Raw genomic sequence first — 25,574 nt, 5'->3', positions numbered from 1 at the left:
CGATGCCGGGCACAGGTAAATTCCTGTCGGTCAACGATAGTGACTTCCCTTTTATAGTAAAAGCGTTACCGGTACGGTAAAGTGTTTTTTGGGTGTTGTCCGGGTAACCTGAATATAACGGAGGGGTAAGGGGATTTTGTGGAAATATTTGAAATTAAAGAAATTACTCAAATTCATTTGAATTATCCAAAAGTTTTAATTGTATTGCTTTTCGGGTTCCGTTCTATTTCTTCACGATGTATTTTTCTACGTTCGTACTCATAACGTTCCGCTCAAATCTAAGATTTTGTAGAAGTTGCACGCTACCATTACATTTTCCTATAGAGTTATTTATTTACCTTTATATGTAATAAAGATATTTTTAAACAAATTTAAGATTATTGAAGCTGATGCACACTCTGACAACCATACATATTCTTAAAGTTCATCATGAAACCTACAATTTTAAAGTGTTGAAGCCAATAAAAAGGAAGTGGCATGTGGTTTCAAGTCAGGAAGGTTCGGTACCAGAATTGTCCAGTCCAATAAGACAAAGCCTGGAAATGTATTTTGCTTTTCAACCCATAAAGCAGATATTTAAGTCTGCATTTGCCACATCCACGCAAATCACTTGATATTGTTTAAAAAAATTATATGAAAATTGAGAAACATATATAGCTACTGATTTTTTATGAAATCAGAACTGCTGACAGACTGTACCATACCTTCCATGACTAAAGAGCATTCATTGTTCATTGTATTTTATTATGTATTCTGTAAAAAACACACACAAAAAACACACACTTAAACTCTTAGGCAGCAGTGACCGAGTCACCATGGCAGAACTGTATACCAAGGCTGTGAAGTTTTACGATGAGACGCTAGGAAAATATGAAGGTATTACTTTTGAAATCTAACACTGTTATGTTGTTTTTTTAAACTTTTTTTTTACTTTTTTGAAAGTGCTATAACCTTCAACGTTTTGTTTGTTTATTGACCAATACTGTAAAATCAACTGTTTAATATTTTCACATCTTTTTATAATAATTTTAAGGTTCACTCAAAGTACTTCAATGTTTAAATTTCTACTTTATCAGCCATTAAATCCATAATTTTAAATACCGATTATCAGAACTTGAATCTTAATTTTATCTCAATGAATAAAATTACTTAATTGTTTTCACAAGATCCACGTGTTGAGGACTGGTTTATGATGTCATCACCAATACCCAGCTTTTTGATCTGTATGCTCTATGTGGTCATCATTAAGCTGGGCCCATGGCTTATGAAAGACAGGGAACCATTTTGTCTCAGGAAAATTCTGCTCGTTTACAACTTTGCTATGGTGTTCCTCTCAACTTTTTGCTTTCTTGAGGTAAGAATCAATTGTAACTTTAAATGGATTATAGCTTTAATAATAAATATGGGTAAAATAAAGATACCCATACAATTTTGTTTAGAATTAACTGTCTGACTAATTGTTTTATGTGCAAATTAAATTCCGGCCACACTAAATTATTTATTTTTTTACGTTGAGTTTATCGCGCCTATTATTCTAGAAATAAAAAAGAAATAAATTTATTCCAAATGCAATTGAATAAATAGAGAAATTCAAAAACATTCTTAATAAATCTTGACAAATACATTCTAAAAATAACATAGGGGAAAACATAGTTTATTTACTAACTGCATTTAAGGTATGCCATCCATTATTAGGATGAGATGTACATTAACTAGAGCAAATTTTAATTTATATAAAATTTATTAACCATTATATTATTTTTGCATGGATTAAATTTTTAAATACCGTATTATATCATGTATAGGACGCTAGCATAGATAGGACGCAGCCAAAAAAAAATTGTTGAGAAAACGGGTAAAACCCCTTAATATATAAGATAGGACGCAGCGGAAAAATGTCAAAATCGGAGCCGAAAAATTGAGGTTGGTAAAGTATTTATAACATATTGAAGTAAAAAAACAAACAAAAATTGTATATAAGGCATATTTTGATAAGTGTCTTGTGTATTTCGATAATTATCGTCATATTTCGGTAATTAAGCGTACACAACAATGATATATGTCTTGACATTTTGAGAACATTCACGCATAATATAAGACTTATACAAATGCTATAATAGACTAGTTCTGATTGACAGTCAATCGTTGCAACCGTTGCATCTCCCGACATGCCTTCTGAATGACAGTCAACTGTTGCAACCGTTGCAAAACTGTGTATTGTCAAAACTAATGATTGTTTTGATAAGGCTTGTCGCTGCGCAGATTAAAGCATGTCAGCATAATTATTGCGTGTTGGTAATTAGCCTTGCCAGCAGAAGGCACCTCGGGTAAAGTGCGAACAATCGCAACCATCGCAATAGTTTGTTCTATTGATGTTTTTCTAATGACAGACAGCGGGTGTTTTTCACACCTTCGCACATTTGAAAAGATTTGATAGTTACAATAATGCTACTTTGCGTTATGCACATTCCTTTATTAATTTTTTAAAACAGTAACATACAACAAAATGTTTTGTAAAATATCGAAACATTAAAATCATGAACAACGATTAATTGATAAATACCTCCTTTCTCGATTTTTCGTTGCCGTTATAACTCAATCCAGTTAAAGTGCTGACTCACATCGAGTTTTTGTGAGTAGCGTCCCTTTTGTAAAAAAGTAAACACTCGTGTTTGTTTTCAATTTATTTCTCAATAAATCATTTTAAAGTAAACATTCAATATATTTCTGCTTGTGTTAACTTGCATGATTTTACCTATGTCAGTTGTTCTCTTCGGTGACGCAGTACAGATACTTACTATTACCGCGTTCTTCCCCGGTCCGATATTTTCGACCTGAAATGGACTTGGAAAAAAACAGATGAAATTCTAATAGCATAGAAAGGACGCAGGCAATTTTTAAGACGATAATTGGGGGTAAAAAAGTGCGTCCTATGCATGATATCATACAGTAACACCATAATGACGCTACTTTTATGATTTGATATATTAAAGGGAGATATTTAAACAAGATTTAACTATGATTAAATAGCAAATTCGTTTATTTGTTTCTTAAATAACATAATGCCTATATGAAGAACGCTCCCTTTGAAAAACTTTTAAAATATTACAACTTAACATTTTGTAACTATAAAATGACACTTTACCAGTATTTTATTTTTTGATAAATTGTTGATGGATTTCCTTAAAATAACTTTACAGGTACAATGTTACAGTATGAATTCAGTTCTGTAAATATTTCTTCTGTTGCAGTATGGGTTGTCTGGCTGGTTCACCGGATACTCTTTAGGCTGTCAAGAAGTGGATTACTCCAATTCACCAAAGGCTCTAAGGGTATAACTATTTGAATTTACCATCTCTCTTATAGCCATGGACACTTCAAAGAACTCTAGGTGGCAGAGTTTGATGTTTGATGGTTGAATGTGCCACTAAGGGTGGGCATATTGTGATTGCATTGTCAGCTAGTTCGTTCGTTCGTCTGTGTATCTGTCTGATAGAACCTTGTCTCAGCAATAACTGTGTTTATAATTGATGAGATTTCATTCAAACTTCACATAATTGAGGAGCACAATGGGAAGGTGTGTCATGCATTTTGTGGTCTTATCTCACAGGTCAAGGTCAGACATGGAGATAAGTGTTATTTCATATCTCAGACATACATTGTAAGGGTTATTAACTATTAAATGGAATTTTAATCAATTTTCGCTCTTCTGTTGAGCACCATGGGAAAGTGTGTTGGTTATCAAACTTATGGTCTTATCTCAAAAGTCAAGGTCACGCTTAAAGGTTAATATTATACAATATGGATTTTATAGCAATAACTGTTAATGGGAATGGGAAATGATTTATTTTCACACATTTTTAGAACACTCTGGGTTGTCCTGCATAAATTCATGCTCTTATCTTAAAGGTCAAGGTCATTCTTGCAGGTCAATGTCGTACAGTATGGATAGGGATTTCATATAAGCTTTACAATTATTGTTTCAGCTATAACCATCTTTTCAAATTATCTTTATATACAAATGGCTATCACTCTGATGAGGCAAAATCTGGGGCATCTCTTGTTGTTTGATAAATATATTTTGTCACATGATACACTGCAGAAAACTGCTGTTATTTATAACAGTCAGCATAGCTTGTTTTTCAAGTTGAGACAACCTTTTCAGTGGTACCTGATTTATTTAAATTTCTGAGCACATCATGAAATAATTCAGGCCTAAATGTGAACAATAATGTTGTTAATCACATTGTGAACTTAAACAAAGTTCTGAGCAATCGGAATTTTATCTGCTTTAGATTAACATTATCTGTCATGTGTTTTTTGGGTTTTTCTCTTTATGAATCTGAGATGAAACATTATGTTATCTTTTTAAAATAAAATCAATTTTTAGATCGCTAATGACATGTACTTTATTTATTTTTTTCAATTTTCAGATGGCTAATGTGTGTTGGTGGTTTTATTTTTCCAAGTTCATTGAACTGCTAGATACCGTAAGTAGCTTATTAATGGGGAAGCTTAGAATATTAAACATGAATCATACAACTGCATGTAACATTCACAATAAGTTAATAACTGATTCCTTAGCAGTGACTGGGAAAAGTGATTTGCAATATTTGTCTATAAATTAAGAATTAAGAAATACGGCATTGAATTTACGACGGATGCGGTCTTCATAGCAACAATTTTCATAAAGGTCAAGGCATTTTGAGTAGGAATGTTTACTGTAAAAATTGTTAAAAGGGCTGCTGTAAAATACAAAAGTTTCAGACTGGTTTACATTTCTGCGTCACAGATTAATCCTTGATGGATAATGTCTGTAAACCCATCTTCAAAAGAAAATACATGTAGGACGCATAAAATTTGGCACCATACACAATGTAATACGGTATTTTTCTCCAGTTTTTTTCCCCGCCATTTTATGAATGGTAACTGTTCTGGTAACTGTTAAAAAATGATAATATTCTTATGTCCCTATTCCCTTCATTGCAGATTTTCTTTGTGTTGAGGAAGAAGTTTAATCAGTGTACATTTCTACACGTGTTCCATCACGCCATCATGCCAGTTTCCTGGTGGTTTGGGGTGCGGTTTGTCGCAGGTTTGTGCTAAGATATTTGTCCAGTCATGGTTATTTTGGCCTTACATATGAAGGAAGCTTTGACAATTTTTTTCTTTTTAACATATGTTGCAGTTAATTGTGAATCATAACTGGGGAATGTCAGTCTATTACATTTTCTACTGACTGATGTAGGACTGAATTTATAAAAAAAAATTAGGACCGATTTTTTAGCCATTTCTGTTCCTGAAATCGGTCCAGCTTGGTCAAAATCGTTCAAAACCGGCTAACTGTCAAGATTTAAGAAGCCCTGCTGCCCACATACTGGTCTCTACCAACGAAACAGACTTGAGAGGGATTCATATAACCTTTTACCTTTGCAATTGAGCTAAGATAATGAGTCTTAACTAAATATACAACAACTGTCTGGAGCCCTGTTGGGTTTCATAATGAAGAATATTCTGTAATTCAAACTATTTTTGGTGACAATTTATTTTGGTATATTTTTCATGCCAGTAATGCATGACCATCATAAAATAATTGGTCAATTTAACTCTTCTTACAAAATTTCAAATTCTGTGAACGTGTGATACTCCACAAGATTCTAAACTTTCATTTAACCATGTGATAATAATTGTGTTACTTGGGTGCTGTTTTAAACGCTCACAAAATAGGTTGATGCAAACAATTTTATTTTTAATTTTAATGCATTATCTTGTTTAACTCATTTGACTTAAATGATTGAAACAAAAAACGCGCACAAATCATATGCTTTTTCTGTTTTGTTTTTCATCATTAGAGCCATATGAGTTAAACATCGAGGGCTCAACGCAACACTATTGTAACTGCAATTTTTACAGAATTTAGCTTTTTGGCATTTTTGAGTGTATTTTGTTAAGATGTTTGTCAGTTACAATAGTGTTGCGTTGAAAAATTAAATGATATTTTCTCATTTTCAGAGGCAACAGTATTGTAACTAATATTTATTTAAATATAATAAAAACACAACATTATAATTCAAATTTCTATTTGGATTAATAAATTGATTCTACTTTCAAAGACAAATATACTAAGACTCTTACAAAATATGTATAATACAAAAAATTGTGAAGTTTTTTCAACCTCCTATAAAATTTGAAAAAATGAGTTACAATAGTGTTGCGTTGAGCCCTCGTCATGATAATGCATTATAATTGATGCAACAAAAAGGCTTTTACATCAGTTTATATTGTGCCCCTTTAAAAGATTGACAAAAATATTCAGAGGCAATTTTACCTTAAAAAATCCTTACTTTCCTCCACTTATATTTTAGGGCAATGAAATTGATATCAAAGAAATGAAAAAACAACAACGCAGCTTAATTTAGTAAATTTTAACAAAATTATAAACATTTTAATTCCAGGAGGTTTTGGCACATTCCACGCAATGCTGAACTCTTTTATACACATGGTGATGTACTTTTACTACTTTCTGTCCGCCCTGGGACCAAAATACCAGAAGTACCTGTGGTGGAAGAGGTACATGACCAAAATGCAAATAGTACGTATTTTCACTGTTATTATTCCTGTTCGTGCATTGTAGAATTGAATAAAGGACTTGTACAGAATATCATCATATAGCTGTCACTGTACAAATCCTTTATTTAATTCTATTTTGACGTTTCAGCCTAAAGGTCGTTTCAAAATACTTGCAAAGAATCCCATGTTAAAGGGACTATGATGCCAGATGATACCATTGCAAGAAATTTTTTTAGACAAAAACTTACAAGATATTGTTGTGTAAGTTTACTGGGTCTGTCGACCATGTAAATCCCAATTAAGTGAAAAATAGCATTGGTTTATTTATCTGTACTAATCATGTGACTTTCACATGCTAAATATGCACAATGTAAACTGGCAAACCATTATGCGCTATTTTTAAATAAGTAAACTCAGCTAAGACAGTGACAAAATATTCTTTTAATCATGTTAAATGATGTATTATTGGCCCCATACTAGCTCATATTGACAATTCTTGGTTTGTTTTGAGGAAATACTGTATTTGCCAATTTTGGGACCATCTGGTGTCTAGTACCTTTAAGTCTCAAATGTAAGAAGAGTTTCTTTGTATTTTGAAAAAGGCCTGAAGGCCGAAATGTCCATAAAGGATTGGTATGTATTTTGATATATTTTTTGCTCAACTGAATATGACCTAGTTCTCAGTTGGGGTGTCATGTATTAGAACAGCAACCACACTGCGATCTACTGAGGCTAAGCCTCTTGACTAGGAGATTAGTCTGCATTTAGACAGCCACAGCTGGTTTTTTTTAAAAACAAAATGTCATGGTACTGTTTTAGCCTTGCTGTTGTCTTTAGCATCAGTATTGGCATAAAACTTGAACCTCTGCCTTATCTCAAAAAGTGTAAAAGATATGAACACGAAACGGGGGGGGGGGGGGGGGGGGGGGGGTCAGACAATGATCACTTCTCTGCCCGGAAAGACCTTCCATCCTACCATATATAACACTTGCTATATTTTATAACACTCGTTATCTGAGGACTTAAGGCTTCAGTAGTTTTCGCTTCTAAACGCAGCAATGTGTGTGATTTTTTTTGAAGACTAATAGTTGTCAGTAAATGTATTATAACAATAAAACCTTGAGTGTGATAGTGGTCTAGTAGGTTAGGTGTCCGTCACTCATGTGGGTTTGATCCTCGCTAGGGCAGTCAAATGGCCTCTTTACTACCTAGGATAGGGCCTGGATTGCATCAGTCATCGGAATTAATTTTTTGGATGAAAAAGCCAGAATACTTATATTGCTTGGTATCTATTTTTTCAACAAGTCCTGCTACATAAAATTTAGAATTTGAACAAGCCCGAAAATTCTTTTACTGGATCATGATTATCTTATACCAGCTTAAAACCATCAAGATAAATTAATTCAGTTTAATCTTATCAAAACAAAACCTTTTAACCATAATTTGATCTCTTCTTTTTCAGATTCAGTTTCTGGTAGTGACCATCCATTCTGTACAGCTGCTATGGATGAAAAACTGCAACTACCCTACAGTCTTTGTATATTGGATCCTATCTTATGCTCTTATATTCCTCATTATGTTCGGGAACTTCTACGTTCAAGCATATCGGAAGAGTCATAAAGATAGCCATACAGGCAACGGGTCTACTGTAACCAATGGAAAACAGAAGAAACATTGATAACGGTTGTTTTGTAGGGTTTATTAGTTCACACTTTTGCTTGGCATCTTAAGGACTTCTTAAGGAAACAAAACTGTGTGTAGTTTTGATATCTTCAGGAAAATAATATTTTATTGTTTGAATCTTAGGGAAGTAATGTTTGCTTTTATTTCCTTTCAAAATTTTAGTAGATAAACTGTCTAAAACTAAACCAAACGTTCAATTTATGCCAGATAAATCTTATGTTTACGGTCAGGTTCCAAGTTCAGAATCTACCTACATACTGGGCAGGTAAAAACAAACACAGTGCCATAAGAAACATAATCTTGTTCTCTTTACACCAAATGTATATGCAAATCATAGAGAAAACACCATACACATTAATATGTCCATACAACAATTAATTGAACTTCTCACGGGGATTAGAAAATAACTTGTGGTTCGGGTTACCCGACCCTAGCTATGAAAAAGAGGCTGACCCTACCGTTTTTATAGTCCATCGATTACAAAAATACACACCATAAAACAAAACAATCTAGAAAATGTGTGTTTTAATACCAGTATGCAGTTTTAAAAAGGTTTTTACTGAAGATTACTTTTCCCTCAAAGATGGCAATAACGATCAAATCTACAGACAAGATGTAACCTTAACTACACAGTTTATTCTTTTAATATATTTTTACCCCCGTTACACATTGTGTTAGAGAGCTATAGGAAATGATATTTTTTGCTTAATTTAGATATTTTGTTAAATGTTTTTGTTTGTTTTTACCTTTTTAAGGCTTAAATTGTGGTATAAACTTAATTGTTAAGCCGTTACATTTGCAGCATGAGCTACAGTCAAACCCCTTTAGCTCGAACTCGCTTGGCTTGAATTCCTCGTTGGCTTAAACTAGATGTAGAGGACCGATTTCTTTAAACTTAATGTTATCAATCCTGCTTTGCTCGAATTTTCCGAAGCTCCGTGTAATTTCGCCGGTCCCTGGGAGTTCCAGCCAACAGGGTTCGACTGTATTTGTATTCCTGGTTCAGGGCTTACAAAGTAACCAATCAATGCTTAGTTTTACATATCCTTGATTTTGTTAATGATACAAAGTAGCCAATAGATGCCCAGTTCATTTGGAACACCTCGGCCATTATACATTAAAAATAACACCTCGGATGTATGCCGGTACATCAATAGAAGTAGTTTGCAAAGTTTAAAATAATAGTTTTAATTAATTGTTGTCTTTTTATGTGTACTATATATTACTAAACTTAAAGAGATTGTCAGTGAAGTGTATAATTGCATAAAAATTAAGATTTTCATGATTAAAGTCATCAAGTTTAACTGCCAAGTTGAAATAACTACGCGATTTACTTGCAGCTTAGTTAAATGTAAAGATTTCTGACATTGTAAAATGTCCATATACATCCAAGGTTGTTTTCGATGGAAAATGGCTGAGGTTTTCCGATTGATACAAAGGTAGCAGATCAATGTTCAGTTTTACATATCATTGATTTTGTTAAATATACATTTTGACTTCGTTTCATTTTTGTCATTAATGAGGACATGACATCATATTATGTGATCTACTTTCCTGGGACAGTATCCAATAACCACCTTTGATTAGTTTTAAGAGTAGAATCAGAGTGACTTGATTGGACTGTAAAATTAATTGGCCAATAGATTGAATGGAATCACTGAGTCATTTCTAAGGATAAGGATAAGAACTATATTGGATACGGCCCCTAAAAACAGAAAATCTCAAAATATCGTAAGCGTATTTTAACAGGTATCCAAATAGCTTGCTTTAACTTGGTGATGCAAAACAAACAGTTATGTATTATGATAATTTTTAAAACAATTTCAAAACATTTTTATTAAAAAAATTACACAATTTTCACCAGTACAAAAATCATGTGCTGTGCTTAATATGTTATAAGGGACTTGATATTGTTGAAATTGGGGCTGAGTTTCAACGATAAACAATAAGCAAATCATAGTTCATTCATTGCAAAATAAACAGACTTTACATGTATCCCTGCAGGTCGTTCCCACTCTGTTGTTGTATTGATAAAACATTACACTATAATGCATACTTCTGTAATTTTGTATTAGTTAGGTTTAAAATTGTGTTGTAAACTGCAATGTCAAACTGCTTAAACATGTTGTATTAACCCGGTTCTCATTCAAAAATTGTTACGATTTCATTTCGTTACAAACATCAAGGCGGCATGTTGTTAAATTTTACAGCATTTTACTCCATCATTTTGGCCAAGGCCTGTTGTCTGATTTTTGTTTTCTTGTAGAGCTTTTGAACAAACTGTTAATTGACTTGTGTATTTGATGCATATTTATTTCAGGGTTGTTAACATTTACCGTATATTAACCAATAAGAACCATATGTATATGTATTTCTTGTTCAAATATTCTAAGTTGTTGGTTTTATTATTGGATACATAAACAAAGAATTTCAAGCATAAATAGATTTTGAGAAGCTGAAACGCCCTTGTTTTCATACATTGAAACCAATGAAAATATGAAACTATTTATTTTATGATTTCGAATGGCTTATAGAGATTTATCAGTGAAACAAAAAATGATATTTCACTGTTTCTAACAGTGAAAATATCAATTTGATTTTTCATTTTTATTGTGTTTTGGCAATGGGCTAACATCAGGATTGAAAATAAGTTTAAATTGATCGGGCAAATTTGATAAATATTCAATTATGTTTATCCAATTCGTAAGTTCATTAAAATATTTTTTTAAAGTGAACTAAACTAGGAATGAAATAAAAGCAAATTTTATGTTGTATTTTTGTTATCATGAAGTATTTTTTCAATGATAATATTTAGTGTTTTAGCTCACCACATAGTTTATGTTGTTGTTCTTCCTTATTTTTCTGTTTTTCTGTTTATAGAGAATAAAACCACATATCAAGTCTGTAATTATGCAATCGATCATCGGCAACCTCTGTCATAACCGATTGAGATTTTACGATACCTGATCACCTGTTTTATTCCTTAGCTTTTTTAAGTTTGTATTGTTTGGCTTTCGTATCAAAACAAATGTATTGCATTTAGAATAATTACATGTATTTTTCGTTACATTTAAAAGTTGGTGAAATGTTGTGGAAAAGAATGTGTTTTCAGAAAAACAGACTTGAACTTCCCATTATTAAAAAAAATGTGGGATAGGTGCTTTAATATAATGCTCGTTATTCTCTTTAATATTTTTTTTTCTTAGCAAAAGTTGTTATGTGTCAATCTATGACAGTGGCCCTTTTAACTTACCGGAACACCATTATGTTATAAACATGTGTTTAGTGTTATTTTTTCTTTCTAACCAAAGTCACTGTTTTAATTTTTTCTTCAAAGGCGTACCACTTGTCTTATATATTTGAAGCATTATACTATGTTTGTGTTTAGTTGTAGTCTTATTCTTACTATCACCGAGTGAAGTAAGTTTTTCACGCAAACTTCAGCCATACCAAATTGTTCCTATGTTTAGCATTCAGAATCAAATTCAAAACCTTCTTACCTGGCATGAAACTCAGAGAAATCACATACCTGCTGGTGCATTATCATTATAGATTATGGCTCGGCAGAAATGTCTATTTTAGTCTTCCAAATTAGACTCCATCTTGGAATCCACACTCTTTTTGCACTGAAATTATCTGGCCTTTTAAGCTCTTTCTTCATTTCTTAAACTAGGATACCCATTTTAAAACAATAAGGTTTCGAAAAGCCATAACTACCTACACATTATCTACATCTGTTGTTTTTTTCTAATGCGCTTTTACCAAGTAAGCTGCGAATCTTGCAATTTGCTCTTTGTTCTTCTCAATTATTTTTGGCACATCGTGACATATTACAGTCCATATGAAATGGTATTTTGCTTTTAATATCTCATTAAACTACAGTGGAACCCAGTTGACTTAAACTCCCAGGGACCTATGAAAATACCTCGAGCCTCTGGGAAAGATGAGCCAAGCAGGAATGCTAACCTTCAGTAGAAAGGAATCTTACCTTTACATCCAGTTTGAGCCAAAGAGGAAATCAAGCCAATTAAGTTCGAGCCAAAGGGATTCAATTGTTCTTGTGCATAAAGAAAAGGTGTTAAAATTGGATAGACTTATAGGTAAATCAAAACTCTTTCCTGTGTGAGAAGATGCACAAGGAAACCATGATTAAACAGTTATGATGTTTCTACTAATTAAAGGATCCTGAAAGTATTTATTTCATGAGTATTCTTATAGTATTGAACATTCTAATAGTATTAAACATTCATCAGAATGTATTTCAAATATTTCTCTGAATGGGCATTACATTTACAAGTGCAGATTTAACCCTTTGCATGCTGGGTAAATTGTCGTCTGCTCAAAAATGTCATCTGGTTTATTCTAAATTTCTTTCAATTTACTTAAAACTTTGGGGATATATTGACTGAGTGGCAAACAGCTTGGAACCTGACCAGACGCCGAGTTACTCGGCGTCTGGTCTGGTTCCAAGCTGTTTGCAAAGCCTTTAAAATCGCCATCAGCAGCCTAAGGGTTAATCCACATTTTGACATAATTTCAATGTATATTATTCTCTATGTGTACGTTTGTGTGTTTATTGAAAGAAAACAAAAATGAGGCACTGTCATAGCCTTTGTGTCTTCTTCAAGGAAAAAATAACATTGGCCATTATAACATTGGCCATTATAACATTGGCCATTATAACATTGGCCATTATAACATTGGCCATTATAACATTGGCCATTATAACATTGGCCATTATAACATTGGCCATTAGGGGAACCTTCAAGATATTCACACGAAATCTTGAACACATGTTACCAGCGACAATAGCCATATGGTGTAGCTAGCAAGGCCCATAACTCTGGATCCCGCTTCAATAAGATATCTTTTATGATAATTGTAAATCTGCTTACTGCTTAAGAGTGCTTAGGTACACCAGTAAAGTTACATGCGGAATCTATGCGATTTATATTCTTACGACATTTTTATTCAAACACAGTTTCTGCCAAAATTGAGGTTATGGCTGGAAATTTGAACTTGACCCTTATGATCTTATTGAAATGGGGCCCTGACTTTTATCATTCTCAAGTTATGCCCATGATCCATTGAGAAAAACAGATTAGCATCAGCAACCATTTGTGGTACTCTTTGTTTTGTAATAAAATTTACAGCTTATATATAATGCAACACCAAGTAAATAGGTTTGAGAAAAGTTTCTGTTTGAATAAGTGTTTAGCCTTAGTACCTTTGTATGGTTCAACCCCATTTGAGGCAGGCATACCCAGAGGATTTAGCAAAACTTCTAATTTTGTGGTTCAAATCTATCCCCTGGAGTGGGGAAACTTGTCAAAATCAGATGTCAGTTTCAGGTATCAAAAACCCTTTTAAAAAGAAACCTGGCCAAGTTTATTTCTTTGGTGGCAGTCTCTTTGGGCCTGTCAAAATCACTTCTGTCAGAGACAACCAGTTGTTTAAAGTTGCCTCAAGCATGCCACCCCATTGGGGAAAACTTAGGTAGATGCATAAGATTACATTAACCACAAATACATACAAACCTTGCTGTAGTATGTTTATTCAATGTGTGACAATGTTCAAATATGTATGCTCCTATTTTTATACACATGCGAATATAAAGCAAATTATTCACCATTTAGTGTGAGATAAAATGCCTTAGTATACTGTTATGTACATGTACCTTAGTATTAATGCATAATTTATTATTTTATAACTTAAGTATTTTTCTTGCTTTTTTTCAAAAATATATGTTTCATGCCTGTTATCTTGTTGGTGTGTAAGAAGAAAAAGTATAGTTATTGTCAAAGTGTTGGTGTCATTGTCGCTGTAGTTGGTGGTGTTGTCTCAGTGTACAAAGATCTATCTCTTGGCCATAGCTAAAAAAAGACATCAAAATATTAGAAATAAAACTTGGTACAAGTGTTGCCATCAAGGCCCATAACTCAGGGTAAGAAATGAACAAACGTACGTGTAAGACTATTGAAAGACCAGAATCAACAGAAGAGTTATGAGATTGCATGGAATTTCTGCAATTTTGATTTTTATGATTTTGAAAATTGTTAGTTGTTAATGTTTCTCATGTAAAACTAAACTTATCATTTTATCGAGCCATAGACGATTATGTTCAATATGGGTGCCTGGTGACCTTGTATGATTTTGGTATCATTTGAAAGGGTGTTGCTTGATGACTACTAATATGTAAAATAAGTATTTACTGAAATTACGTTGTTTACAAGTTATGACAGTTAGTCTTTACCAGTAATTGAACTGAAATTTGACTGGAATATGGTAATATCCCAAGTACAAAAAAACTTTTGCAATAATTGTTTCGGTACTATTTTAACATATTCTTTCCCCTGTTTGTAAAATGCTTTCAGATAATGCCAAAATAGCACAGGGTCACTATGTAACAACAAATCACATGATTGTCCATAGGATTCTTTAAGATGTTAGAATGTTTTGAATCATACAGATCAACTTAAATGTTATGATATTCAATTTTACGTATTAACCTTATTTTGTACTTCTTTTTTGATTATGTTGTTATTTCCCAATGAATAAAAGCTTTTGTAGTGAATATGTTGTGTTGTGGTTTCATTGTTATCAATTTCCGCAAAAATACTGCAATTTGGAATTGTTCCTCCAGTTACTACGTTCCCTTGACATTATCTGCTATTCTGATTTAAAAGAAATATTTCCAAGCTAACCTTAAGAAACTTAAATGAGATGAGAGTGGTCAAGGTGTCTTTGTCCCAAGTTTGATATTGTTTTTATAGGTCTAATATGTATTACAACACTGGTTTCAATCCAGGAAATGAGGAAGAGGAGGTTGGACGGTTTAGAACTATAGCAGTCCAACATTTTCCTAAGGGGCTGGGGATTTCGAGCCCTGCAAGGGACGTGTCCTATTGACCGCTCAAAAAAGATACAAATCCTATTGATATTGTTACAACCGAGGAAAGGAACTAAAGCATGATTCATAATACCTGATATGTCTTTGCCAGGGTTGATAAAATTTTACAATTGACCTGTTTTACGCATGCAAGACTGATTTTAGTAACAAAAAAATGCTAATAAACCAGTCTGAACTGTGTTAAAAATGTTTAGTAATTATTTTCAGTTCAAAATGGCTGGCAGTAGCAAATGTTATACATAAACATTATTTTTTATTCACACATTCCCAAATACCTCAATAAACATGTCAAGATAACCAATAGACCATTTACGCGACCAGCTGCTAATCTGTCTTTACTATTAAGTTAAAAGACCTTTTTCTGAACTACTATGGCATTTTAGAAAAAAATCAAGTAAGTATTGAACCACTATGAAACAGCTGGATATTAGAGTTATATGAAGTATATAGATACGAAGATCCTACTCCCAGTCCATAACCAATAAAGACACTTCTTACTGGATTTAAAAAAAGGGGCCTCATACAGTTTCCAACAGGTTTGTATATGTTAAACATGCAGCTTTAAGCTTGGTTTGTTAGATGTAGATTTATAGTGATTGTTAATTTAAAATTATTCTGAAGTCAACTGCCTGTCATGACAACTAAGATCGAATGACAAAAAACGCGTAACAATTTACCCAAGAAATTTCATTAGCGCGAATGAACAGCCAATCAAAATTTCGTCCAAATGAAACTCGATGTAAACATTAACTGCAACAAACCCGGATGAGACAAAGCGAAAGTAGATATGTAAATCCGAATGCACCAAAGAGAAAGTAAATGTCGCAAAGTATAATTAATTATTTTATATTTCAAATATGCTGATTAAAATCACCAAAAATTACCATGTCTTAAGTTTCAATATGAAGATTCCAGAAACTACAAAAATAGATCCAAAATGGTGGTTATTGTTGCTGTTACCTTTTGTATGAACTTGGTACCAAGTTTAACAACCTACAAGTCAAGGCCCAAATTTACAATGTTGGACTTCTGAATACCCACTTTAGTGTTGAATCCTGTGGTAATTATAATGGCTTCTTACAGCTTTTGACATACAGCAGCCTGTTGCATAGAACTGGATCAATTGACTATTTGGCCATTTTGGGTAATGTTAATAGTGATAGGTAATTTACATATGTAAAGATATATATCAGCCACTTGTTAGACTCTATCAAAACTACCATCCTCTTTCTTCACTTCAGTGCTTTGATTTATTTCCCTCTTCAAACATTGATCGATTAAGAAGACATAATTCCAATCAAACGAACCATTGTTTAGGAAAGTGAAAGTATCGAATATATCAGAGTAAATATATTTTTATAAACCGGTGCTTTACTTTGAAATGGTAAGTTGTTGTAAAATGTATTTTACAAACTTTGCTAGTAATTCATAATTTTAGTATTAGCCTGAGGTTACATGCAACTATTTTTTTCAGAGGATAAAAGTCCCTTTTTCCAATCTAAATCAAAAACCCATTATCAATTTATAGTGAAAAAAAGTGTAATATTATTATTATGTTGTCGCATAGGCTTAGCTTACAGTCTTTGCGAAATGCTCAGGCCATAGAAGACCTGAGGTTTGTTAAATCTCTGCTAGGTCTATTAGAATTTCCAGTGCTACAGTACATGGGCAAAAGCAATTTGTATAAAGTTATGGCAAGGAAAACATAGTCATAGACATACTTTGCTACTGCCCCCTGTGGTTACACTGGCACACAATCTTTCATTTTTGGAAGCATTGTTATTTTTTCTAAATAGCAAACTTGAGGGGCCCCTAGCTTTTACTTCAATGCAATATGCGTCCAAAATATGTGAGCAGTCATTTTAATAAGGGTGCTGAGTAAAAGACTTATAAAACCTTTATGGCCTATGAGCTGCATACATAAATATATGTTCAACTTATTTGATTTATTTCACAATGTTATCTTGTCACACTGATTGGCATGATGTTATAAGGAAATCCTTAATCTTTGTGCTGTTGGAAAACCAGAGAACCCAGGGGACACCCACTTGTCTGGATTGTTAACCACCAGTACACATTAAGAGGAGATCAATTGCATTGGTTCAGTATATTAATATTTTAAAGCATCTGTCCCTTGGTTCTTTTGACCATATACAATTGTATATGTCCAATGTATATTTGGAAATACTTGTTCGCTCTCTTGAAAAAAGGCTGTTGAAATGGTTCTTTACAAAGTATTGTACAAAAATATTTCCCTTAAAGAGGCACTCTTATTTAAAATCAATACATACACAAGTGTAACAAACATTAATCTTGACTTAAAACCTTTAACTACATACTAAATAATGCATTTATGAAAATTATGAATAACTGTTAAAAAGATTGTAACAGTGTATTTAATAGCAGAAAGTGCAAAAATATTAAATAATTGGTGAATGCTAAAAGATTTAATGTGGTCTACTATTGTCTCATAAGGTAGAAATACCGTGTTTTATGTTAATTTCTTTCAAGTCAAACTATCCTTCAAAAGAACCATTGTTTTCAACATTTATTCATCATTTTTGAAAATTTAAAACAATATTATTAATTGTGGTAAATCTTATTTGGAAGCAAAAGTGCATCTTTAAATGACAGTGCAGTTGATAATTTATGGTAATTGATACAAAGATTATCATCATTACTGTGATCCGGAGTGGTGTCTTATGTTAATTGCTTTTTAAGTACTTTCAAGTGTTGCAGATTGTCTTATGTAGAGTGCTTTATATATATGGTGAGCTACATGTATTTAGCTAGCTTATAAATGTTTGCAGCTTATATGCAATCAAATGAATGTATAAGAATTATGTAAAAAAGCTTGTATGCAAACAAACAAATGTTAAAGTATTACAAAGTGTTATCCCTAGCTTGTCTGAAGAACAAAAAAGATTTTGCCATTGGCGTTGTTGTGCAAAATCTTTAACCGTGGCCTTATTAGACTCAAAAAACCATGAAAGATATTCAAATGCATCCAAAGCACATGTTTAGGAAGGCCCATAACTTAGGATATCATTATTTTTTAGTTAAGCCCCTTGGTCGACTGAAGAAAAACAGACAAGGGCTGGTGTTCACTCTTGTTCTACAGGGCCAACATTCTGACTGATTTTCCCAATTTGTTCAGTGTCCATGATTTTTCAAAGAAAAGTTGAGCATGGTCTATAGTGGTTTACATGTAAGTATCCGCCTGACCGCCTCTCACCCAAATTGTTTTGAGTTTGAGCCCCTTAGAGATTTTGCCAGAATATAAAAAGGACAGAGTGCTGCAGAAAAAGGACAGAGTGCTAAGGGTTAAAAGGGGACATTGAAACGGGCCATGAAGAACTTGAACATTATGAATTTGGCAGATAATGTTAGAAATTGTTTTTAAATGAATAAGTATAAGGTTTCATCTGCCAGAAATGTAAAGTGGGTATGTATTTATAATCTTATTATAGATCTTAAATGATACAAAAGAAATATTTGACAATCTTGACTCTTGAGCATTTAATTCTATGAAGGCAGAAGGGTGCTACTGAAAAGGACAGGGTGCAGCACCCTTCAGCTAAAACCCTAGCCCCTTCAAGGTAACAATCATGCTTTTGGCCACTCAAAGAGGACACCAGTACTGGATTTTTCCCTGGAGGGATTTAAAGATGTTTTCACAAGGTAGATAAAAGGCCAATCAGCTAAGGTATTGAAAAAATACCCCCCCCCCCCCCCCAGAAATTTTGATTTTCAGTTAAATCATGATAGCTTGAAATAAAAGAACAAAAAAATATCAAAATAGTTCAGATTGGCTATTAGATTGGATTTATTAAAATAAACATGTATACAGACCAAAATGGAATACAGAACAGAACAGGCAGTACAGGGCTTGTGTCTTTATACATAAAGTTAGACATACCCATGTCATATATCTTAACATGTAATAAACTGATGAATTATTTTTATTAAAATGAAAGTCAAAGGTCTTAAGCAATAACATTTTATTTTATTATTTCTTGTTAACATTGGCAGTAAGGAAACTACTATACTAAGTTGTATAATTTATAATTAAGTTAACGTTTAACAAATGCTTCCTTGATATTAATTTTAATGACCTGATAACCTTAGTTAATCATACTAATAAATAGTTTGTCAGCTCCTGTCTTGGCTTAGCCGTCAGTTACAAACATTATCAGTTATACTTATAAACTGCCAGTACTCAAATATGATAGCACATGCCCTATATGTACTGCATGTAGTTATATATAAATGTCATGTTGTGATGTTTATAAAATAAATTTGGATTTTATTTCCTCTTTTGTTTAAGATAAAAATTGGAATAATTTTCAAGGTTTTTTGCTTTCAATTTTGACATAAACAGGTACTGTTATTCATTATTTTGTGTGTGTGTGTGTTTTGTTCGTTCAAAATTGCTGTAATAGAGTCAGTCTTAAATTATTGAATGATAATTAACTGGTAATTTGGTTCAAACTATGATAAACTGGTACTGTTTTACATTATTTGTGGGTATTTTTTCCTTCTTTTTTTGTTTCATTAAAATTTTACTGTCTGTTTGATATTATTAAGCGATGTTTGTCTTTTACAAGTGCTCAAGTGATTATTAAGGGCATTGTATTCATGTTTTAATTTCCTCTGTACTTTAGAGTACATTGTTGTTATATTTTTTTTACACTGAAAACAAATAATAAATGGAAATTGTCTGACCACATACATTAATGAGAGGGTCGCTGAAGAGCAGACCTAGACTTTTTATGTCTTTATGTCTTATGAAAGGTATTGTATTCATGTACCAGTGCGGCACTAACTTCCCTGTACTTTTAGAGTACAAGTGGTTTTTTTACACCGAAAACAAATAGTAAATGGAAAATGTCTGACCATATATATCATCAAGAGGAGTTAATGTAAAATGACTGACCATATATGTCATCAAGAGGAGTTAATGGAAAATGACTGACCATATATATCATCAAGAGGAGTTAATGGAAAATGACTGACCATATATATCATCAAGAGGGGCGCTGCAGAGCAAACTGTATTGTACTTTTAGGTGTTTTAAGTATGTCACTGAGGTTATGTCAACCATTTAATGTCCAGACAGTGTTATCAAACATTTGTAATCTTGGTCATTCACTTTAATATGATTGTTAAGCCAGCTTAATACCATAATTCAATTCATGTACATGTAATCATTTGCACAATGATAATGAAATAATTTTGCTATGATACTAGGAGACAAGAATGATGGTATTCAGGTGCTGATACAGAGTTTGAGGTAAGACAGGGCTCAAGTTGAGATGTTGGGCTAGTGCAAGTGTTACTCATATTGAAATAGAAGGCCTTACAGTCTTACGTTAAGCCCTCGCTGACATGTGCTGCACATTAAAAACCCCTAAATATAGGCTTAAACTTTTTGCTGGGGGTGTGTGGTGGACCCTGAGGTTGTGGCGCCCCCCCCCCCCCCCCCAGGCTTTTAGTTTGCAATTTTTGTCTTATAAGTGTTGCATGTTTTGTGATGTATTCTATGCAGTCTTAGACCTTTTAGGCGTTAGATATACCAAAATAATTAGTATTCAAAAATGTCTGGTGTAGGACCTTAAATCGCTTGGACATTGTTTTGTAATCATAAAATGGCCCCAATTCAAATTTCACACACTGTTTAACAGCGTGTTATTGCAATTGTTTTCATGTAACTCGATGTATCTAGCATCTTGGCTTAGATTGTCTATGAAGCCATTTTTAGGACTTTGCAAAATGTCATTTCCCATGTCTGTTAATATCTTTTGGACCTTTTTTGCTATATATTTTAACACAGTTCAACTCAAAAGTACAGTAAGACAATGACGGATGTTGCACATCTTATTATGAATGACAAATCATACAGTCATTCTTTGTGCGATATATATTTGTATTTTGTCTATCCAAGGGCATTGGACCCAGTAAGTCTTGCTAAGGTTGAGAGGAATAACATTTCTCACGGAAATCAGCATTATTTTTTTAGTTTGGTGAGACAGTGGATCGAACCTGTAACCTCTGGGTTGACAGTCTAGACATTTCATGAAAATGATAAATTGTATTGTTCTATATCAAGACAGTTATTCATTTATTGTGGAAAGAAACAATGTGTTAACTCTTCATGCAGTTAAATTTCAATTGAAATGTTTTAAAGGGAATAGACACCAGATGGTCCCAAAATTGAAAAATACAGTATTTCTTAAAATAAAATCTAGTCTAGAAATACCCCTTTGATCTGGTATGAGGTCGATAAAAAATTTTTTGCATGATTAAAATAATATTTTATTGCTTTCTGGGCTGAGTTGATCCGTTTAAAAATAGCTCATACTGGTTTCCCAGTTTATAGTGTGTATACATTTGTATTAAGCATGTGAAAGTCATGTGATTAGTACAGATACATATACTTACACTATTTTTAAATCAACTTGAATTTATGTGGAGGACAAACCCAGTAAATTTCAAATTGATAAAATACGCAAAAACTGCAAAAGGTTCATTAGTAATAAGCGATGTGCTACCTACATCAGTAAGTAAGATTCAATGCATTGTATACAACAATATTAATTTTATGTAAGTTTTTGATAAAAAAAAAATTCTTCTGCAATGGTATCCTCTGGTGTCTAGTACTTTTAATCTTTAAATAGATAAAACTTTTAAGAAAATTAAACATGACTAAACAAGAAGATTTCTCCTTAAAAGCATTGTCTTTATTTTTCTGTTGATAACAAATTTATGGGTCAGCCCGGAGTATATATCAATGGTACTTTTGCTCTTGGCATTGTGATAAGATCTGCTTTATCTTAATAATCTTATTAAAATGAAACGTTATTGAATATGTTCAGTAAACATTGCATCGGAGTGAAAAGTTTGCTCTTGTTAATGAATGTCAAGTCAATATTTGTGAAGGTTGTAAAACTGCATCAATATTTATGGAAATTGTAAACCCACTGCGGCTAATGAATATCATGTCAATATTTGCATGTAAGTTTTTGTAAAGTTGTTGCATCAATATTTATCAAAATTACTTAACCACGCTAACATGGTGTATTAGAATAGAGCTGGCATGTTCAAAACTATTATTAGTGGTCAACATTTTCTTCTGTCCAATGAGATGGCAGTATTTCTGAAGTTTTCTAATACATTTATTTTAGTAAATCAGCAGTTTGCTTTTGTTGACTTTAATAATGCTAAGCGATATATGTAAACGGTGGCTGCAGCACATTTAGCAGGTAATTAACACAAGAGAATGCAGACTGCACGATCATTAAAGGTTGTTAGTATCTACTTACGCAAAATAAATGGTTAGGAGACTGCATGGCAACTAACAATTTTTTTAAAACCTAAAACAATTACATAATATTGAACAATATCTACTATATACCTATTTGGTTTAAACAATATTTTATTTATTTCACTAAAACATTTTTAAAAAATATGAAAATTAAGGGTCGTCTGTGGTAATGTGGTAATGTGGGATGTAAAACAGACAAGTGCTATTTGCACAAAACAAAAGAATCATGACAGATTTTAGGAGGAGGTGCAGCTTTATATACTATTTCTGCTTCTTAAAGCTGCACTCTCACAGATTGAACGTTTTGAAAACTTTTTTTATTTTTTGTCTTGGAATGAGCCAATTTTTGCGAAAATCCATGGAAACCAGTGATATAAGACTGCTGACAAAAGATCAGATCGCAGATTTTTATATATAATATGTATGTTTTATGCATTTTTCTTTAAACCATTAGTTTAAGCCATATAACATTAATTTTCGAACGGAAATATGAAAATCTACTATCTGATTTTTTGTCAGCAGTCTTATATCACTGGTTTGCAGATATTTACGCAAAAGTTTGCTCTTTCCAAGACAAAAAAGAAAAAAGTTGTAAAAATGGTAAATCTGTTAGAGTGCAGCTTTAAATATCTTGTCTTACTCCTGAATATACATAACAAAAAAAAATAGCTGGGCCTATCAAACTAGTTTATCAAAAATGTATTGTATGAATGCTTAAACTAAGTGCATTTAGAGCAAAGATCTACTGACATTTATGATGTTAAGCAATTACTGACAGGATGTTATCTTTACTTAAAGATACAGTTTGTGTATACTTTAGTACAGAACATTACCGTAGTGCAATAACTCAATAACTATATAAAAAAATAGAAGCAGATATTGAGTTCTTGCACGTAAAGGTGACGAGAAGTTCTGTACAATGTGTTTAAATTCAACATAATTAATGATAACAACAAACAAAATCCCTTGCAAAACTAATTGACCTTTACTAAGTATATGTTTACTCCAGTTTAACAGGTTATTTCACAGAAACTAAGTGGAACATCGGGTTGTTTGTCACTGTATTAAAGCTGCACTCTCACAGATCGAACGTTTTGACAACTTTTTTATTTTTTGTCTTGGAACGAGCCAATTTTTGCGAAAATCCATGGAAACCAGTTATATAAGACTGCTGACAAAAAATTAGATCACAGATTATTATATTTAAGTTCAAAAATTGATGTTTTATGCATTTTCTTAAACCGTTAGTAATGGTTTAAGCCATAAAACATTAATTTTCGAACAGAAATATGAAAATCTACGTTCTGATTTTTGTAAGCAACATTATATCATTGGTTTACAGAAATTTACACAAAAATGTGCTCTTTCCAAGACAAAAAATAAAAAAGTTGTAAAAATGGTATATCTGTGAGAGTGCAGCTTTAAATGGACAATTTTATATATTAACTGATATTCCTTCATGCATGTATGAGTGCATTCAAACAGCTCTTAAGGATTAATTTGGTTCTGAAGTATTGTGTCGGTTATAAGTATCTTGATTATCAATTAATATTGTAAGTTGTCCATGAATGCAAGTACACAGTTAAAGGGGCTAGACACGAGACGGTCCCAGAACCGACAAATACAGTATTTCCTCGAAACAAATCTAGAATTGTCAATATGAGCTAGTATGAGACCGATAATACATCATTTTTTATGATTTAATTTATATTTTGTCGCTGTCTCGGCTGAGTTTATGTGTTAAAAGTAGTGAATAATGGTTTCCCATTTTATAGTGTGTATATTTATCATCTGGTGTCTAGTCCCTTTAAAGAGACTTTCTCACACTTTTAGCTCATCTGCCTTTGTCATAGTAAAAGTCTAGGTACTCACATGTCATATAAAGCCTTGACATTTGCGGCATCTAATAAAGTTATCTTTGGCCATATAAAGTCTTAAAAATGTTCAAGGTATTTGAATCAAACATGGTACACACAGTAGAGACCTGTATAGCAATTAGGTCCATAGCACTAGCTTTAATAATCATTAAGTTATGCCCTTGTTTTACTAGAAAATAGATATGGGTGAAGGTAGTCTACTAATTTATATGGTCAGATATTGATCTTTTTCCAATCTGAAAATTTAACTTGTGACAAAGGTCAGTTTGAACAAAATATCTAGACTGGTTGAAACAAATATATGGCAGAAAATGTTTCATTTGACAGAAAATATTCAAAACACAATTAAAAGTTGGGTGATTTCAAGCTGTAATTTACAAGTATTTTTAAATGCATATATCTCTCTGTTTGGCATGGTTTTTAAAACAATTGTAGAACAATAATAAAATCTAAAAAATTGTTTGACAGTTTTGTTCCTGCATGACATGAAATCTGACTGTGTCCCTTTAACAGATATTCATGTTTGGATTATTTAAACAGTGCAAAATCTAGGAAAGCTTACAATAGGCCGATGACTTCAAAGCTTATTTTATCATTGTGAAATGCTATGTTATTACTGAAAAGGTATAAGAATGCAGACATGAGAAAAACTGAAATATGATATATGCATGATATAGTAGCAGATCAATAAGAGACATAATTGTGATTTTTTATGTTTTTGAGGAAGTATAATTTTAATTGTGTCTTGTATGAAAGAACTTATTTGAGAGGATGTTTAAACTGGATTGTACAAAAATTTAATGTTTATTGATCCATGAAAGGGAAAGAAAAAAAAGTATATAACAAAAAGGAAAACTAAAATCTGGAAATTAGAATATGTGGATGGAACAACAGTATTCAATAGATAAAATATGGTGCATTTGAGGGAGTATTTTGTGATAAACCTGAATTTTCAGACACAGTTAAATTTTATAGGAAATAATTTCTAATTTACTAATTTACAGTTTTATCATCTGCATCAATAAAGGACATTGGACAGTTTTCATAGGAGTTGGCGCCTTATTCAGTGGTCAATGTATTGATAATTTAGCAAAAAATAAATAATTTTTAGTTACTATAAGGGGGCCTTTTATAGGTGGCAAGGATGGCATGGTAAGTGTCTGAATCTGACTGATCCCAGGTTTGAATCCCACTCAGGGCCTAGTTGATG

The 25,574-nt window shown here is 32.5% G+C and overlaps 2 protein-coding genes across 8 annotated transcripts in view; both read left to right on the top strand.

The window, feature by feature from the left end:
- Positions 1-31: 31 nt before the first annotated feature.
- LOC128214603 (elongation of very long chain fatty acids protein 7-like) lies at positions 32-14,827 on the top strand. The gene is made up of 8 exons (XM_052921164.1): positions 32-125; positions 796-876; positions 1,167-1,354; positions 3,252-3,332; positions 4,434-4,490; positions 4,990-5,095; positions 6,456-6,592; positions 8,033-14,827. Exons 2-8 carry the CDS (start codon positions 816-818, stop codon positions 8,246-8,248), a joined length of 846 nt encoding a protein of 281 aa, XP_052777124.1. The 5' UTR covers positions 32-125; positions 796-815; the 3' UTR covers positions 8,249-14,827.
- A 1,597-nt stretch (positions 14,828-16,424) lies between these two features.
- The window catches only part of LOC128214032 (NPC1-like intracellular cholesterol transporter 1), a 60,713-nt gene continuing 51,563 nt past the window's right edge, over positions 16,425-25,574 (top strand). The window contains exon 1 of one of the 7 annotated variants that reach the window (XM_052920248.1): positions 16,425-16,547. The gene's annotated coding sequence lies outside the window, so the exon portion shown is untranslated. Of the gene's footprint in view, positions 16,548-19,408; positions 19,545-24,922; positions 24,989-25,089; positions 25,517-25,574 lie in introns of those variants that run through there. The other 6 variants (XM_052920249.1, XM_052920251.1, XM_052920250.1 and 3 more) reach the window with 6 other exon arrangements.

This window comes from Mya arenaria, chromosome 13 (genome assembly GCF_026914265.1).
Source record: "Mya arenaria isolate MELC-2E11 chromosome 13, ASM2691426v1".
Taxonomy (NCBI): Eukaryota; Metazoa; Mollusca; class Bivalvia; order Myida; family Myidae; genus Mya; species Mya arenaria.
Note: the sequence above shows the minus strand (reverse complement) of the source record. Positions and strands in the feature narration are given on the sequence as shown.

Bases quoted from the DNA above. Each gene is read 5' to 3' on its own strand.
- LOC128214603 (XM_052921164.1), top strand. From the start codon at position 816: ATGGCAGAACTGTATACCAAGGCTGTGAAGTTTTACGATGAGACGCTA. The intron at 1,355-3,251 runs GTAAGAATCAAT...CTTCTGTTGCAG, and splicing joins CAACTTTTTGCTTTCTTGAG to TATGGGTTGTCTGGCTGGTT. The intron at 4,491-4,989 runs GTAAGTAGCTTA...CCTTCATTGCAG, and splicing joins TCATTGAACTGCTAGATACC to ATTTTCTTTGTGTTGAGGAA.